This window comes from Eulemur rufifrons, chromosome 3 (assembly GCF_041146395.1).
Source record: "Eulemur rufifrons isolate Redbay chromosome 3, OSU_ERuf_1, whole genome shotgun sequence".
Taxonomy (NCBI): Eukaryota; Metazoa; Chordata; class Mammalia; order Primates; family Lemuridae; genus Eulemur; species Eulemur rufifrons.
The window spans coordinates 44782362-44800847 of record NC_090985.1 but is presented as its reverse complement, the minus strand read 5'-3'; the positions used below and the strand labels follow the sequence as shown (position 1 = coordinate 44800847).

Sequence of the window (18486 nt, the reverse complement as noted above, 5' to 3'; positions counted from 1 at the left end):
AAGGTTCTTTTCCCATTTTTACAATTAAGGAATCTTAATTTCTGACAAGCAACTTGCCCAAAGTTAAAACATCTATGGAAGGACTAGAATGGCTTTCTATGGGATGCTTAGGAGTTCGGATTTTATTCTGTAAGTAATTAGAGCCATCAAATGTTTTAAGAATGGAAATAATGTCATCAGAAATACATTTAACTCTGGCAATAGAAGTAGGAAGTTAACTGGGAAAGAATTGAAGGAGCTGGGCAGAGACCCCAGGTCAGATGGCAGCTAGAGGTTATCCAAATGGCCTGGGAAGGAGCTGGAGAGGGATGGATTAGCACCATGGCCAGGGTGAGTGGTGAGGCCAGGAAAGGCCAGAAACCCACTTTATAAGCAGGACCCAGAGGATTTGGTCAGGGATTACATGCAAGTGGTCGGGAAAATGGAGTGCTCACAAGTGACTCTGACCCTTTTATGTCAGGTGACGGAGAAAGTAATGTTAACCTTGAGAAGAAATACAGCAGGAAGACAGGCCAGGGGATGGTGGGAATGACAATGAGGTTACATTTGGATGTTCTAAATTTGAAAGCCGGGTATGGTGGCTCACTCCCATAATCCCAGCACTTTGGGAGGATCACTTGAGTCCAGGAGTTTGAGACTAGCTTGGACAACATAGCAATATCTCATCTCTACAAAAAATAAAAATAAAAAATTATCCAGGCATGGTGACACATGCCTGTAGTCACAGCAGTTCTAGAGGCTGAGCCTGGGAAGATCGGTTAAGCCCAGGAGTTCCAGGCTGCTGTGATGGTGCCATTGCACTCCAGTTTGGGTGACAGGGTGAGACCCTGTCTCAGAAAGAAAGAAAAAAAAGAAAAAGAAAAAAATAAGAAAGATGTTAGTAGAATATGCAGGGGCTCACATCTTTTAGGGAGATTAAAATAGGGATCTGAAGCTTCAGAGATGTCTAAAGAGTAAATTTGAGAGTCACCATGAAGGAGCTAAAGCAATAAAGTGCATAAGATTCTCCAAAGAGCATGAAAGATAGGAACTACTAAGAGGTCCCATTGCCAGGAGGCATCAACATTTGGGAAGTGGTAGAAGGTGGCTTTGCCACCAACCTGGAGGAACCATTAGAAAGAGGAGAGAAGAGCCCAGAGAGTCATGATCACGTGCATAGAGACAGGTAAACACCAGTGGGAGGTGAGGAAAAGCTCACATCTTCCCATATTAAGGCAGAAGAGAGCTGTGCATGAAGAGAACTGTTATGTAAATGCCAGATTTGTAACACCACAGCCACAACTAAATAAAAGACATGGAGGAGCCTGGATATTCAAATAGTGTAATTTGGGACACACTAGCCAAGCAGCCATCAGATGCACTTCACTTACGAATAAAAGAGAATTTGAATGGCTCATGTTTTCTTTCTCAGGAGCAGGAACTATTAGATTTTCTTCCTCAGAACAGAGACAAAAGGAAGCATTTCTCAATGATGCTGTACAAAGACATATCCTATTGCCTGGCAAAGAGATGCTGAGAAAATTTTCCTTGAATAAATGAGTTAACAGTAAATATAAGTTTGACCTGAACTTACTTTGAGACAGTTTACAAGAGACTCTCAGGAAATCAGGGACCCCTTAAGATAGTGGTGGCTCCAGGAAGTGCTAGGTAGGACTTCTACAAAGATGTAGCGATTTTTCAGCAAACCTTTCAATATTTCTATATGTATTAAATAAAGCCAGTCTCCAATCCTGTTTTTCTGCTTTTATCATCTTAAGAATACGGACCTGGCAGTTTCTTATGAGGTCAAACATATATTTAAGATACAAATGAGCCATTCCACTTCTCGGTATTTTCTCAATGAAATGAAAACCAGCGTTTATACAAAAACCTGTATGTGAATGCTTAGAGTAGCTTTATTAGCGTTCAACAGAACTGCAAACAACACACATGTCCCTCACCTAAGGAACAGATAAACAAACTGTGGTTATATATTCAATGGGAAACTCAGCAATGAGAGTGAACGGACCAGTGATACACACTGCAGCTTTGTAAGTCTCAATGTGTTTCAGTAAGCGAAAGAAGCCAGACCCTATGATCCCATTTATGTGACATTTTGGAAAATGTCCAACTGTAGGGACAAGAAAACACCAGTGGTTGCAAGAGGCTGGTCATAATAAGAGGGCCTGACAACCAAGAGGCACCAGGGACATATTTTTTGGAGCAATGGAACCTTTTCTTTTATTCTTGATTGTGGTGGTAGTTACACAACTGTGTGCATTCATCAGCACTTGCAGAACTAGGCAAGTGTTGATGAATTTTACTGTATGTAAATTATACCTTAATAAAAAATGGGGAAAAAAGAATACTGGTGTGGAAATTAGGCAAACTGGGATCTGGTTTTGGTTATGCTACTCACTAGCTGAGCAACCATGGACAATCCTCTAACCCTCTTTAGGTCCTGGTGCTGAAATCTGTAAAATGAGACTGGACAATTTCTCAAAGAGTCTATTGCTCTGTTCTACAAAGACTTCCTTCTTTAAGCAAGGTAGTGGACCAGATGGCCTATTTTGGTTCTGATGGCCTACTTGAGCTGCTCAAGTATCACTGCGGAGGTGACTGGACTAAAATAGCCAGTCTGCACACATAGTTCTGAAGAGTCTTGGATTAGAAAGCAGTGTTTCTAATTTTTGTCATTCCAAAAGCTAGAGCTTCAGGAAAGCCCATCTGGTCCATTGCAATTCCCAAATAAAATTTGACACATATATTTTGACAATGTGGAAAAAGGTCTTCAGCAAATACTAATGTTTAATAAGCTATAACTGGACCTGGTAAACAGTCATACTCTTCTTTTTTCATCTTGTAGGCACTGGTTATAAAGGCATTTGAAGATGGTAACATTTACTACCGTCCTACTACCTTATCCTCCAGTTGGGACACTATTTTCTACTGCCTGAATTTACCCAGCCCTCATAGTTGCTGATCCATTTTTACACTGTCCATGTATTTGTAGCTAAGAAAGTCACTGAAAGGGACATCCTAGGAATGGTTCCAAACTAGCATCACTGGGGTTGAGGGAAGGAAATTTTATAGCTCAAAATTGAAAATACTACCAGTAAAAATAATAATCTTGATGATGATGTCAAAAGCTTACACTTTTTACTTTGTAAAGCAGGTGTTCACAAACTATAGCCCAGAATTCTTTTTATTGTGGTAGAAAACACATAACATTTACTATCTTAAGCTTTTTAAAGGGGATGGTTTAGTAGTAAGTATATTTAAGTTGTTGTGTGATAGAACTCTGTGAGGTTTCATCTCTCAAAACTGAAACTCTATACCCATTAAACACTAATTCTTCCTCTCCCCAGCCCATGGCAGCCACCTCTCTACTTTGTTTCTGTGATTTTGACTACTTTAGATACTCCATATAAATGGAATCATACATTATTTGTCCTTTTATGACTGGTTTATTTCATTTAGCATAATGCCCTTGAGATTTATCCATGTTGTAGCATGTGGCAGGATTTCCTTCTTTTTAAAGGCTGAATAATATTCCATTTATTATATATACCATATTTTCTTTGCCCATTCATATGTTGATGGACATTTGGGTTGGTTCTACCTCTTGAATATTGTGCATAATACTGCAATAAACATGCTTGTACAAAGATTTCAAGGACCCTCTTTGAATTATTTTAGATATAGACTTAGAAGTGGGATTGTTGGATAACATAATTCCATTTCTAATTTGTTAAGGAAACCCAATACTGTTTTCCATAATGGCTGCACAATTTTTCATCCCCATTAATAGTACACAAAGTTTCCAATTTCTCTACATTCTTACCAACTTTAGTTATTTTCTGTTATTTTGTCAGTGGCCATTCTAAAGAGCATGAAATGACATCTCCTTGTGGTTTTGATCTGCATTTCTCTAACGATTAGTGATGTTGAGCACGGTTTCACATGCCTGTTGGCCATTTGTATACCTTTTTTGAAAAAACTGTCTATGTGAGTCCTTTGTATATTTTTAATTAGATTATTTGTGGGTATTTTTGTTGTTGTTGTTGAGTTGTAGAAGTTCCTTATATATTCTGGATATTACTTCTTTATCAGATATATGATTTACGCATATTTTCTCTCATTCTGTAGGTTGCCTTTTCACTCTGTTGACTATTTCCTTTGATGTGTGCCAGCAATTATTTTTGTGAATGAAATTTTATGGGAACACTGTTATGCCCAATTCATTCAAATATTATCTGTGGTTGCATTTGCATGATGTGGTAGTTACAGCAGACACCATTTGGCCCGCAAAGACTAAAATGCTAACTGGCTCCTTACAGAAAAAGTTTGTGAGCCCCTTTCATAAAATATGCCATGAACTATGCTATATGGCCTCTATATAAAATCTCTTTTAATACCACCATAAGATGGGAATTATCAGCCCATTTGACAGATCAGAGGCCTAATGAGTAAGAGCTGTGAAGTCAGACCTGTGCTATGCTTTTGACCAATTGTCTGAACTTGGGTATGTTACTTGGCTATTTTACTTAAGCTCTTCATCCTCATTTTCCCCCACATGTAAATTGGGGCTAATGAACAGTATCGGCCACAGTAGTGTAAATGTCAAGAGTTGATACAACAAATTAATGCATGTCTTGTATACAGTAAACATTCATTACTCATTAGCTATATGAGAAACAGCATTCCTGGGGAGTTTTTCTTTCTAGAAATATTGTTCACTATAAAAAAAACTGAGGATGCCTCTCATATCCTCGATTATGGATTGATTTGAAGGATCCCAAAATAATTTGTACCATTGCTGTGTGTTACACAAGGCACCTTTCTCCCCATCTCTCATGAGTCAAACAGAAGGAAAGTCTAATAATGATATTTCCAGCTCCATACTGTCTTTCCCAAGAGACAACTACACGTACCCTGACATGAGTTTCCAGCAGGAACATGCAAGCAAGCAAGACTACCAGATCGACATCCTGGCCGCTCCTACCAAGAACACCAAACGGCTACAGAGAGGAGAGAACCACTTTAAAGGCACTAAAGGGAAGACATGAGAACAAGGTCAAACATTGATTATGTTACTTGCAAATGTCAGGTAGTTACAGAGCCATTGTGAATAAGAGCAGGAGAATCAGAGGCCAGGATTTCAGCTGAAGGACCATTATGGCTTTAGATGATGAGCTGTTTCAGGAATTTTTGTCATGATTCATTGCTAGTGTTTATAAACTGATATATATACTATGCATTTGCCATACAAAATTTTTAAATGCTGTACAGTTTTTGTCTTTTGGTCAGCATCCACAGGGAGGAGAGCAAGAAAAAGGAGGGCAAAGAGTTTCTTTTCCCTGTGTTGAGATAACCCACAGTGGCTGAATAGAGCTTATCTAATCCATTTGTGACCATCTTGGCCACTGTCATGGGGTTCCTGGCCACCTATGTAAAAACAACTAGTGTTGAATCAAAAGGTTAATTTTAAAACAGCAATTGAAAGATGGAAAAGTAGGCTTAATTATCTATTATTTGATCTTCTAGAAAGACTGCAGAGTGAGCTTTCAGATGGGTCTATATAATTTGGAAGTCTGATTACAGACTGATGCAACTAATTTGATATATATATGTGTGTGTGTGTGTGTGTGTGTGTATTTATTTTCTACACCCAAAAGGGTGTTAGTTCCTTGAAAGAAAATTAGAGTGCATTCATTTGTTTCATTTTGGAATTGATTTTCAAGCTTGGGTCAGATTCCTTTGAATGTCTTCAGTATGGGAAAGACTTAATCTTTTAAGAACTGAGTTCCTCTTTGGAAATGGCAGCCACATATTTAACTCCAGATCTTGTATATAAGGTGAGCAATCAAGCACGGTGAAACACTCTGGGTCAAAAATAAATCTTGGATAAAAAGTCCAATTAAAGAAATATGCAAAGAATCTGAGTAGACATTTTTCCAAAGAAGATATACATAGGTCCAATAAGCACAGCAAAGGTGTGCAACATCATTAGCCATTAGGGAAATGCAACTCAAAACCACAAGATACCACTTCACACATACTAGCAAAACTATAATCAAAAAGACAGACAATAACAAATATTGGCGAGGATGTAGAGAAATTGGAATTATTATACACTGATGGTGGGAATGTAAAATAGTGAAGCCATTTTGGCTTTCATTACATGTGAAGTTATGATATGACCCAGAAATTCCACTCCTATGTATATACCCAAGAGAGATGAAAACACATGTCCACACAAAAACTTGCACAAAATGTTTAAGAAAGCATTATAAATAACTAAAATTCAGAAGCAATCCATCAACTGATAGATAAATAATATGTGATATATTCATACAATGGAATATTATTCCACAATGACAATATTGACACATGCTTATGACGTGGATGAACCTCAAAAACAGTATCCTAAGTGAAAGTAGCAAATCCTAAAAGACCACATATTGCATGATTCTATTTGCAGGAAATTTCCAGAATAGGCAAACAGAAAGTAGATTGCAGTTATGCACCACAGAATGATGTTTCAGCCAATGACAAACTGCATATACGATGGTAGTCCCATGAGATTATTATACCATATTTTTACTGTACCTTTTCTATGCTTAGATATATTTCATTACACAAATACTTACCATTGTGTTACAACTGGCTGCAGTATTCAGTACAGTAACATGTTTTACAGGTTCGTAGCCTAAGAGCAAAAGGCTATACCATACTGCCTAGGTGTTTAGTAGACTATACCATCTAGGTTTGGGGAAGTGCACTCTATGATGTTTCGCAATGACAAAATTGCATAACAATGCATTTCTGAGAACATATCCCTGTTGTTGAACGATGTGTGACTGTAGTACCAGGGGCTGGTGTTGGGGGTGTTGGAAGGAAATGGGAAGTTACTGTTAACGAGTAAAGAGTTTCTTTTGGGGTTGATGAAAATATTTTAGAATTGATTCTGGTGATGGTTGCACACTCTTTTTATATTCTAAAAACCATTGCATTTTACACTTTAAGTGGATAAATTGTATGTTATATGAATTATATCTCCATAAATATATTAATATAAGTCTTGTTATAAATTTATGACTTTGATTTAATTGTGTGGCTTCTGTTACTGATAGCTAACAATATTCTATATTTGTTGTCATACTGCACTGAGTGATTTATATATTTTAGCTCCTTTAATTCTTGGAACACCCTTATTTGGTGAGCAAATTTATTGATCCCCATTTCATAGATTAGAAAATTGGTTCAGAGAGATTAAGTAATTTCCCACAAGTTGCACAGCTATACATGTTGGGGCCAGCCAGGATTTAAAATTCAGGCCTATCTGATGCTAAAATTCACTTTCTCCTTCTTGTTTCTGTTTAAACATTTTATTAATTTAAATAGTTAATACATTCATGTATTTCAAAAAACAAAGTGACACAAGAGGCATACACCCTTTCTCCATCCACCATCTTCCCTGTCTCACAGGTGCAGCTTGTATTAGCTTCTTGTGCATCATTCAGCATTTCCTTAAAACAAAGCACATATGGATATACATTTTTATTTCTCCCTCTTTGGCAAATGTAGCATACTATATACATTGTTCTGCACCTTGCTTTTTCACTTCTCATGGCATCCGGATCCTTCCATATTAATATTCTTCATTCTCGTGTTTATAGCTTCAGAGTACTCCACTGCCTGGATATACTACAATTTAATTAGCTTGTCCCCTAAAGATGGACATAAGTTCTTCTCAAGAACTTATATTTTTAAACTGTCTCCAAAGGAAAGGAGGAAACTCTTAAAAAATTCAATAATTTTTGAAATAAATCCCTTTCCTCAAAATTGGACTACTTTGAAGATGATAATCCTCTTTTAAATGTGTTAGTTGATAAATATTTGTTAAACATCAATCCAATAGACTGAATTTTATTCCCCGCCCCAAATTCATTTATTGAAATTCTAACCACCAAGGTGATGATTTTAGGAGGCTATGTATGAGGAAGTGGGCCCTCACCAGACACTGAAGTGCTGGTGCCTTGATCTTGGACTTCCCAGCCTCCAGAACTGTGAGAAATAAATTTTTATTGTTTATTAGCTACCCAGTTTGTTATAGCAGCCCAAAAGGATGTGACAGCCACATGTGGGCTATGGAAGCATATTTCACCTCTGTAGATGAAGTATGATTCATACTCTTCAAAAGGGAAGCCCAGGTATTTCCAAAAACTAAGTAACATGCTGAAATCTATGCATATGTATATATATTTTTAGAGACAGAGTCTCATTCTGTTATCCAAGCTGGAGTGCAGTGGCATGATTATTGCTCACTATAACCTTGAACTCCTAGGCTCAAGTGATATTTCTGCCTTGGCCTCCTGAGTAGCTGGGATTACAGGCACACACCACCTTGCCTGGCTAATTTCTAAATTTTTTTTTATAAAGATGGAGTCTATATTGCCCAGGCTGGTCTTGAACTCCTGGCCTCAACGTGATCCTCTCACGTTGGCCTCCTAAACTGCTAGGATTAGAGGCATAAGCCACCATACTCAGCCAATATTCATTATTGAATTGCTATCACTCCAATGGTAAATTTCTACATGTGAAACTAATCAGTTCACTTGAGTGGAATGGAATTCCAATTCCTATTATAGAAAACCTAGACATAAAATATTTTAAGGCTACCCCAATTGTCTTTAGAATTTCTATTATCAGTCAAAACAAACTTGTCAATTTTGTAGTTTTCTTTTTTTTTTTTCTTTAAAGAAACTATCACTTCAATAAGGCTATGGATTTTCTAAAGGACGCCTAACATAAAATGAGTTTGATCATTAACATGTAAATAATAAACAAGCAATAAAAAAGGTAATTTAAGTGCAGACAAAATATCCAAGAGCTAAAGAACAGTGATCTCTTCTAAAGGGAATGCAACAGAAGAATTCAAAATGCACAGCTTTTCAAAGCTAAAGAAAGTGACAACAACTGAATTGAAAAGGCTGAACTGAGCATTACCTTCCCAGAACACAAACATATATTTAGCTTAATAGACTTGAGTACTACCTCAGGAAAAATCCTACATATTATGCATCTAGGGCAATGAAAGCTGTAGAAGATGATTTTGCAGAGCAAACACTGCAGGCTGACACTAGTGGAGGAAAAGCATCAAAGGCACATGTGATGAGTTTAGGTGTCATTCTATGTATCATCACAGGAGGAAACAAAAGCACTGAGAAAACCTCAGACACTAAATAGAACCTGGGCAGACCTATGGTAGTTGGTGAAGCTTAAAAAAAATGTGCGTAGTTGTATTTTCTGATTATAACTTTAATATAAATTTGTAGAAAAAGATTTTGAAAATATAGGAAAAAAGAAAACAAAATCACTCACAATCCTGCCACCCAGAGAAAACCATTACTAAAATATTGGCATATCCATTTGCAGCCCTTTTTCTATGTGTATATATAAGAATATATGGTTTTTATAAAATTGGGCTCATATTATAAATTTTATACATGGTTTTTTCCCTGACTTTGTATTACTTCTTGAGTACTTTCTCATGTTTTCATATATTCTTGGAAGATGTAATTTTGATAACTGCATTATATTGTATCTTATGAATCTAGGCAGAATCACTGGACTCTTTCCATATTGCCAGACCTCTAGGTTGTTTCTAAATTTTCCATTTTATAAATAGCCCTGTGATGGATTTTCATAATCTTCATATCCCTATTTACTTCTTAAAAGAAACTTAAAAGTATATCAGTCTGTCACATTCAAACTTAAATCACTCAGTGTACCAGTACCTATAAATTCACCATTGGAAGTCTGTGGGGACAAACTGCAAATAATGCGTATAAAATTAACAATACTATTTTCGTTTCACTTGAGGTCTATATTTATCCTTCTAGAGCAGTCATCTTTCAGTCAGCACGTTACTTCCTCTAGGCAAATGGACTATTACTGGGTTAATCTAAATGCAATAACATAAAACTTGGCTGACCTAGATTTTCCCAATATCAGTATGCATGCAATTACAATATTCTGCAGATTGAAAAATACCCAAGGCTCTCAAAACATGTATTTTATCATCCTTTCATTTAAAATGATACACAATGGGCACTAAAATAAAATAAAGGTTATAGCCAGTGGAGGTTGATAGCAACCAAATCTTAGGTAGACATGTATGTTACATATAGTGTAATTTAAGATTTTCTTTAACTTCTAGCTTTATTCTGTCACTTCCATAGCTATAGGGATCTTAAGTGCTCTCATCATATTGAAGTTATTAATAGTTCTTGTTAAGAATTATATGGTCATAATAGTCCAGTCCTCAATTCACTATAGTCTATTTTTTATTCTATTTTCAAGAAGATAAATAGGGTTCTTACAATTTCTAAAGTGTATGTGTACAAATACATTTACATATAGACATACACAGCTAAAATGTTTTTCTCCCACTAGCCATTTATATCACTGGCAATCTTAACTATTGAATCACTCAAATTCTAAGGTCCTCTCACAATTGGTGTCAGGTAAAGATAGCTGTGGTTGCACTGTACAATTGTACAGAATGCACACTGTACAACTCAAGTGAATGCAATGATACCCTGATCTGTATGACTGGTACTCTCTGGGGTTGTGTGGTGCACCATCTATGCAGCTATATGCAATGACTTTGAAGTTGGCGCAGATAATTCTGTTTGCTCATTCATCACATATTTGTGCATCCTTCTCTCTAGTGAGCTATGAAAAAGAAACATTTTGGGAGGAAAGTGGTCTTTAAATCTACACACTTTTTAAATGAAAGACATCCTGCAAACAAACAATAACAGATACTCCCTGGCTCCCCTCTGTCATGATGGCGAGGTTTTCTTTCTTCCCATCTCCCCTTCCATCCACCCACTAGAAAGCAACAGGATACCTTGTGTGAGCAACTGTAGATTTCTGACTTCTTCCCGCACCTTCAGCTGGAGCACCTGTTGTAAGATGTGCTGCCGGAGGTTCTCCTGGGCAATCCCCATTCTCTCAAGCTTTTTGTCAGTAAGTCTCAGCAGGGCTCGCCCTGCAGGGTTTTAAGAAATAAAAGGAAAAGCAAATGAACAATTTGCTGGAGAAGGATTTCTGTCTTGGTCTTGGCTAACCCTGCCATAACGGAAGACTCCATCTAAACACAGACATTTTGGAATAGAGGTTTCTCCATTATCCTTGCTGACAGAAATGGATAGTCTGTGTGAAGAAAATAAGCATATTTAAAAGAGAACCCTGATTTGTATTTAATATTGGCAATCCTCAACTGATTCACACATGAAGTTAGATAAAATAGCAAAAGTTTAACCTGGACATTTGGGTCACAGATTGTAGGTTTCCATAGAAACAATGTTCTTCATTGGGGGATGGGTTTTCAGGCTGGCCCACTGGAGCCCAAGTCACTGACAATCCAGCTGGAGAACTGGATGTTCTAACTGTGGTTATACAGAAACTCGGGCAACGTTTAAGCCAGGGTATGATAATGTGTCTGTGAAACATGCATTTCAAGTCCACTCTTCATCTGCAAGCATCCGACTGTCCCGCTGCGTCCCTGGCATTGGGCTGGACTTCCATCACTAGCTGGTGGGAGCTATTTCTCAGTCCCAATCACTGGTCTAAGGTGGGGATTCCAGCAGGAATGAGGGTGAGGAGCAAGATAAGCATAGGCATCTAAAGAGTACAAAAACAATGTGCAGACACCCTGCGATGGGCAGACACCCTGGGCTCAGCCCCACATGGTCTCCTTCCAACCCATTTCTTTTCCTGTAGACTTCCCTTCCTACTGTGATTTCTATCAAATTCCCAAATTCTCCCTGACTCTGAGCTTGCCCTAAGATAAGCATATTTGCATTTTGAAGGTTTACACAAGAAATAAAGAGAACGATCATTGTTAAATGCCCACAGTACAACCTTTCCTCTCCCCAACATCCCTAGTCATCACAGTTGCAGATCTTTCTCATTCCCAGAGGAAGAAGAGACAGAGTCAACTACATGCGATAAATGATAAGTTTGTGGGTATATTATCATATATATTTCAAAAACTAAATGCTCTACCTCCCTGAAAAAACAACCAACCAACAACCAGAAGGTGGGGCATTTGCATCAAAGAAATAGAAAAGCCTATGTGGCCTGTGAATAGAGACAGGTGAATGGAGGGAGCAGTTAGGAGCAGTCGGTGTTGTTTATGTTTCTTGTTTCCTTCCCTTTAGCCCTTGCTAAGTGCATCCGTCAGGATAAGTTAGGTTATGTGCTGCTGTAACAAACTATGCCAAGATATCAGTGGTGGCAACAAAGTTTTCTTAGCGCTTATTCTGCATGTTGACTGCAAGTATACCCATCTTGAACACTGCTGATCATTGTACCAGAGGGAGAAGAAAAGGTACTAGAAGATCTTCATACCATCAGTGAAATGTTCAGCTTAGGACCATTTATAAATCATTGGCCAGAACTAATCACATGAACCTCTCCACCCACGAAAAGGCCATAAATTGTATTTCTGACATGTGCCCAGAAGCAGGGTGGGGAACAGAAATATTTAATGGGCAGCAATGACAAGAACTATAATAATACAGATGTGGCCCTGGACCAGTGCCTGGCAGGGGAGTGAGTGCTGGGATGTACGCGTGTTTGTGGTGGTGGTGGGTGGGGGTCTGAAGCTTCAGTAGAACGTACATCTGGAAAGGGGAATCCTAGGTAGCTGCAGCTCAGGCTTGGCCACACCTGGGCAGGTCAGACTTGAGTAGTTCCCACTGCCTCCTACAATAGGTGGAATAATGATCTCCTAAAGATGACCATGTTCTCATCCCTGGAACCTGGAACCTGTGAATTTGTTACCTTACATGATAAAAGGGACTTTGCAAATGTGATTAAGGTAAGGATCTGAAGATGGGAGAGTATCCTACATCCTTCAGGTAAGTCCAACCTAATTACAGGGATCCTCATATGACAAAGAGGGAGAAGGGAGAGCTAGAGAGAGAGAGAGAGATGTGACAATGGAAGCAGAAGGCAGAGTGAAGTGGCCAAAAGGGAAGAATTCAGGCAGCCTGTAAGAGGCAGAGAAGACAAGGAAATGAATTCCCTCCCATACACTCCAGAATGCAGCTCTACCAACCCCTTGAATTTAGCTCCATAAACACATTTGGGAATTCTGATCTCCAGAACTATAGGATAATACATTTGTAATGTTTTAAGCCACTTTGTGATAATTTGTTGCAGCAGCAATTGGCCTTATAACTGGAATTTACATATTTTTAAGAAGTCAAACAGATGGCTTTATATGTCCTTTCCCAATTTCTGGGTATTGGCAAACTCAAGGGTAGAGAGCAGGCTGGGCCTGGTGGCTTACACCTATAATCCTAGCACTCTGGGAGGCCGAGGTGGGCAGATCGTTTGAGCTCAGGAGTTTGAGACCAGCCTGAGCAAGAGCAAGACCCTGTCTCTACTAAAATAGAAAGAAATGAGCTGGACAACTAAAAATATATAGGAAAAATTAGCCAGGCATGGTGGTGCATGCCTGTAGTCCCAGCTACTCGGGAGGCTGAGGCAGGCGAATTGCTTGAGCCCAGGAGTCTGAGGTTGCTGTGAGCTAGACTGATGCCACAGCACTCTAGTCCAGGCAACAGAATGAGACAGTCTCAAAAAAAAAAAGGGTAGAGAGCAGAGGAGAGCTAAACAATGAGGGGCCCGAGTTCCAGGCTTCTGGGACAGCCCTGCCTTCCCACGTTCTGCTACTGCCAGACCTTGTCCTGAAGTTTTACTCAGGAAAAAAAAGAATAAGAATGGGGCTTAAATATCACTTAGGTGTATAAGTAGTCTCCAAATAACAGACATCTAGCTCTTTATACATTCCATAAACTCACAAATACTGCATAAAACACTCCTTGACGTTCAGAATATCTAAATCCCTCCCAACATCAAAATGCGAATCACCCTCCTTCTTTTGTGTTCCCAATTATTTGGGCTGAGATTTCACAAGCTGTGACATTTCATAGCAAGAACTGCTGAGGTGTTGGTAAGACACATAGCTGCTTCACTCTTGAGCAGTTGTCTGGTCTGTCATTAGAACGCAGTGTTAACAAGTCAGAGGGAAGGTTTTATTACGGTGCGTGTAGCTCAACTTTTTTCGGTTAGATGCTCCCCTGTAAACCTCTAGTCAGCCTCTCCCTAAATGCATCTGATTGGTCAAAGTAGGGATACAGAAGCCCAACTAGAATATCATTTTCTGCTAATACTTTGGTGGGTTAATAGCATCAGGTTTGAATATATGAGTTACAAAATTCCATCAGTTGTAAAAGTCTGTACATTTTCTGACTGTGTGAGACAAACATTTCTATGAACATTTCACATATTAAACACCCAGCTGTTCAAATTATTTTATCCAGCTCCTGAGACTATAGATGTTGTTGTTATTATCTCCATTTTGTAGAAAGGGAAATTGAGAAGTTAATGAATATTTAAACCATGACAGCTTTTCCCAATTCTTCCCCTATACCCTCAATTGTGCTTTATCTTCCTTGGTATGAAAATAAAAGTTTAGACTTAAAGAAAAAAGGTAAAGGGTAAAGTATGTAGAAGAACATCCCTGTTAAAACTATTTTTAATAAAGATCATGATCTGAATACCAGTAAAGACCATATGATCCTCTCAATAGATGTAGTGAAAGCATTCAACAAAATTCAGCATCATTTTATGATAAGAACACTTAACAAAATAGGAATAGACTGGACTTACCTAAAAGTGATAAAAGCCATATATGACAAACCCACAGCCAACATCACACTGAATGGGGAAAAACTGAAAGCATTCCCACTTAGGACTGGAACCAGACAAGGTTGCCTTCTATCACCACTTCTATTCAACATAGTGCTGGAAGTCCTAGTCAGCACAATCAGACAAGAGAAGGAAATCAAGGGCATCCAAATGGGGGCAGAAGAGGTCAAACTATCACTCTTTGTTGACAACATGATCTTATATCTAGAAAACCCCAAAGATTCTGCCACGAGACTACTGGAATTGATAAACAAATTCAGCAAAGTCTCGGGTTATAAAATCAATGTACAGAAATCAGTAGCATTTCTTTTTGAACAAAATCTGATCACTACCTTCCTTGAATGGTTTCAACAGTGCCATCCAAATTGGTGATTCTGGAAAATTTTTATAATAATTAAATCACTTTTAGGAGCAAAAGGCTCATCCATCTCCTATCCCACCATCTCCTCCTGACCAAAAATAAAAGAATGTCCAAACAAGTGTGCAGATTTAGATGCAGGTATTATGGAAGTGATAAGTAATCAGTCATTAATCTCATCTTTTTATGCAATTTATATTGTTAATTTTCATTGCTTATTATAAAAAATCAATTGTTAGTTCAACACTCACTAAGCACTTACTACGTTCCTGTCACTTTGCTACTCCCTCTAGGTATAATGATGATCAGGGCAGACAGGGTCCCTCTTGAAGCTTTCAGGCTGACAAGGAAGGTGGCTCATGATAAATGTCTACAGGTGTGTGATGAATGCTAAGAAGGGGCAAATATGGGAGCTCAGAACGGGGGGACCTAGCCTAGTCTGGGCATCGGGAAGCTGTCATTGAGTAAAGCACATGTACCCTAGGACTCAGAGAATAGGCAAGAGTTAGTCAGTCAAGAACTACTGATAAAGCAAATATTTTTTAAAAAGTCCAGTAGCCACAGGGAGGAAGAGGGAGGTTGCAATCATACACAGGCAACAAAGGAGCATGGTCATGGCCCTGATGCGCCCTGCCTCTTCTCGGAGTACCTTGGCCACCTTGCTCTGCAGTCACACAGAGAGGGATCAAGGAGTCAAAAATCAACTTCATCTCAAACAAGAAGCACCAGCTGAGTTTCCTGAGACCCTCAAACTGGTTATCAGTGGTGTTTAGGTGACCCAGGCTACTGGCCCCTTCACAGGCTCTTGGGGTTAGAAGAAGCTTAAAGTCCTTCATTTTGATCTCCCTCCTCACCTTTTCTTCTTTCCTTTATCAAGTATTTCTTGAGCACCGTCATATGCCTGCCACTATCTGGGTTTGCTGGGGATGTGGAGATGGATAGCGTCTGCTGCCTGCACAGAGCTCACAATTTAGTGGGAGAGAAGGAGACATACAAATAAACCAATATCTGGATCTAGATCTAGAGATACTGATGTGGTTTCAGATAGTAATGAGTGCTCAAAAGAAAAAGCAGAGTGGAGAGGGGGTGCAGACAGGGACCCTTATTAAAAAGATGGGGCTATCATGGTTAGGGCGGTTAGGAAAGGCCTCTCTGAAGAGTGACACTGGAACCAGAAAGAAGAATGAGGGAATAGAATTGTCAAGGCAGAGCAGGCAAGATAAGATAATAGTGGGAAATGAGGTCTCAGAGAAGGCAAGGCCAGAACACACGGGGTCTCAGAAGCCCTGGAGAGGATTTTGGATTTTATACCACGTGTGGAAAGTTTTGAGCAAGGATAACTTGGGCATGATATGAGGTATTAAAAGAATCTCTCAGGTCACCATGTGCAGAATGGATTTGGGGTTGGGGAGGTCAGTGTAGCAATAAGGAGGAGTCAACAAACTACCAAGGCAGTCTCAACAGGAACTGATGGTGCCTTCAGATTGGGGTGGAGAGGAAGCAGTTCTAGAATTCTGGATATATTTTTAATGACTTTACAATGCCCAGAAGTGGAGTTTGAAGGAAAGGCAGACATCAGAGATGACTCATGTTTTCAATCTGAGCCACCCATGGCCGGTGGCACCATTTCGAAGCAAGAAATTAAGTCACTGCTCTAAGAGAGGATGTGTTGGAAGGAGGAAATCCTGGTAGCATTACTGTTTTTTCTTTTGAGAGTACTTGGAATTTGGAGAGGTAATAAGAAGGATAGAATTAAACCAAAAAGAACAATTAAAATATTTTCCTTTCTTCCTCTGAATGCTCTCATTCCTCAAGATTCTCCTCTAATCCCAAAGCTCTGATTTGACTGGGGATAAGGTAAGCCTAAGCATATCCTGATGAAATTTAGAGAAATAAGAGGGACCTCTTAGAACCCAAGCTCTGTACTGATTAGCCCCATCAGCTGCCTTTAGTGTCAAAAATATTCCCCAGGACTCCTTGTAGAGGCTTAGGCCATGGAATATTCAGTGAGGATATTCACCCAGCAGAAACATTATGCTCTGGTAGCAAATTTGGAAAATCAGAGTTTTGCTGCAATCTGAAGCTTGAGCATATACATAAAAGTATTCCTGTGTGTGGCCCCACTAGAATGCCAGATCCTTAAAAGTAAGTGTGATGGTTAATTTCTTATGGCAACTTGACTGGGTCATGAGGTGGCTAGATATTTAGCCAAACATATTCTGGGTGTATCTGTCAGGGTGTTTTAGGATGAGAATTAATATTTTAATTAGGAGACTGGGTAAAGCAGATTGTTCTCCATCATGTGGGTGGGCCTCATGGAAGCAACTAAAGGTCTGAATAGAACAAAAGGCTGACCCTCCGCTGAGTAAGAAAGAATTCTGCCTGACAGCCTTTGAACTGGGACATTGGCTTTTCTTAGTTTTGCAGCAGCCCAAACTAAGTCTCACACTAAGACATTAGCTCTTCCTGGTTCTACAGCAGCTTCTGGCCTTCGAACTTGAACTGGGACATTGGCTCTGCAGATTTTGGACTTGCTAGTTTCCATAACTGCATGAGCCACTTTCTTATAATGGATCAATCTCTCTCTATGTATATATGTGCACACATATACTGTACATATACCCTGTTGGCTTTGGTTCTCTGGAGAACCCTAACATGATAGGGTCCAGTCCCCTGTCATGTGCCTCTGTGGTGGCACACAGTAGTGCTTATAAATATTTACTGAACACATACTTAGTGTTACTAAATTAGTGTAAATGTTGTCTTCCTTACCCACATATTGATGATCTCAAGGTCATTAAATTATTATCTTTTCTGATGTAAGAGAACTGATTGGAAACCGGCTGTCGGGTAAAACAACACTACAATGAGAAACTGAATTTAGTTGAGGGAGGAGTCTACATTTTGTTGGTGGTAACCACAAAAACACATGCCAAGTTGAAAAAAATAGGGAACATGAGACTAAATGGGTATTTTGCCTTCCCACAGACTTTCAAGACAGACAAGTGCCTTGTTCTGTCTCTGAATTCACACCAAGGGAGACAACAAGCCTTGCTAAGCTGTAGCACAGCAAGAACAGGTGAGGGATAACCGAATCATAGAGCAGTTTATTAGTTTCCTATGGTTGCCATACCAAATTGCCACGAATATGGGGGCTTAAGACAACAGAAATTTACTCCTCGTGGTTCTGGAAGCCAGAAGTTCAGCATCAGTTTCACTGGGCTGAAATCAAGGTGTCAGGAAGGATACACTCCCTGTGGAAGCTTCAGGGGAGAATCAATCTCTCGATACTTCCGGCTTCTGCTGGCTGCCAGCATTCCTGCGCTTGTTTGGCCACATCACTCTAATCTCTG

General features: G+C 39.1%; 1 protein-coding gene across 2 annotated transcripts in view; it reads right to left on the bottom strand.

The window, feature by feature from the left end:
* Positions 1-18486, bottom strand: part of SAMD12 (sterile alpha motif domain containing 12) — a 368686-nt gene that overhangs the window by 152604 nt on the left and 197596 nt on the right. The window contains exons 4-5 of one of the 2 annotated variants that reach the window (XM_069466056.1): positions 10901-11041; positions 7447-7511 (exon numbers count right to left, since the gene is read on the bottom strand). In XM_069466056.1, coding sequence (XP_069322157.1) covers positions 7498-7511; positions 10901-11041 — 155 coding nt within the window. In that variant the 3' untranslated portion in view covers positions 7447-7497. Of the gene's footprint in view, positions 1-7446; positions 7512-10900; positions 11042-18486 lie in introns of those variants that run through there. The other variant, XM_069466055.1, reaches the window with a different exon arrangement.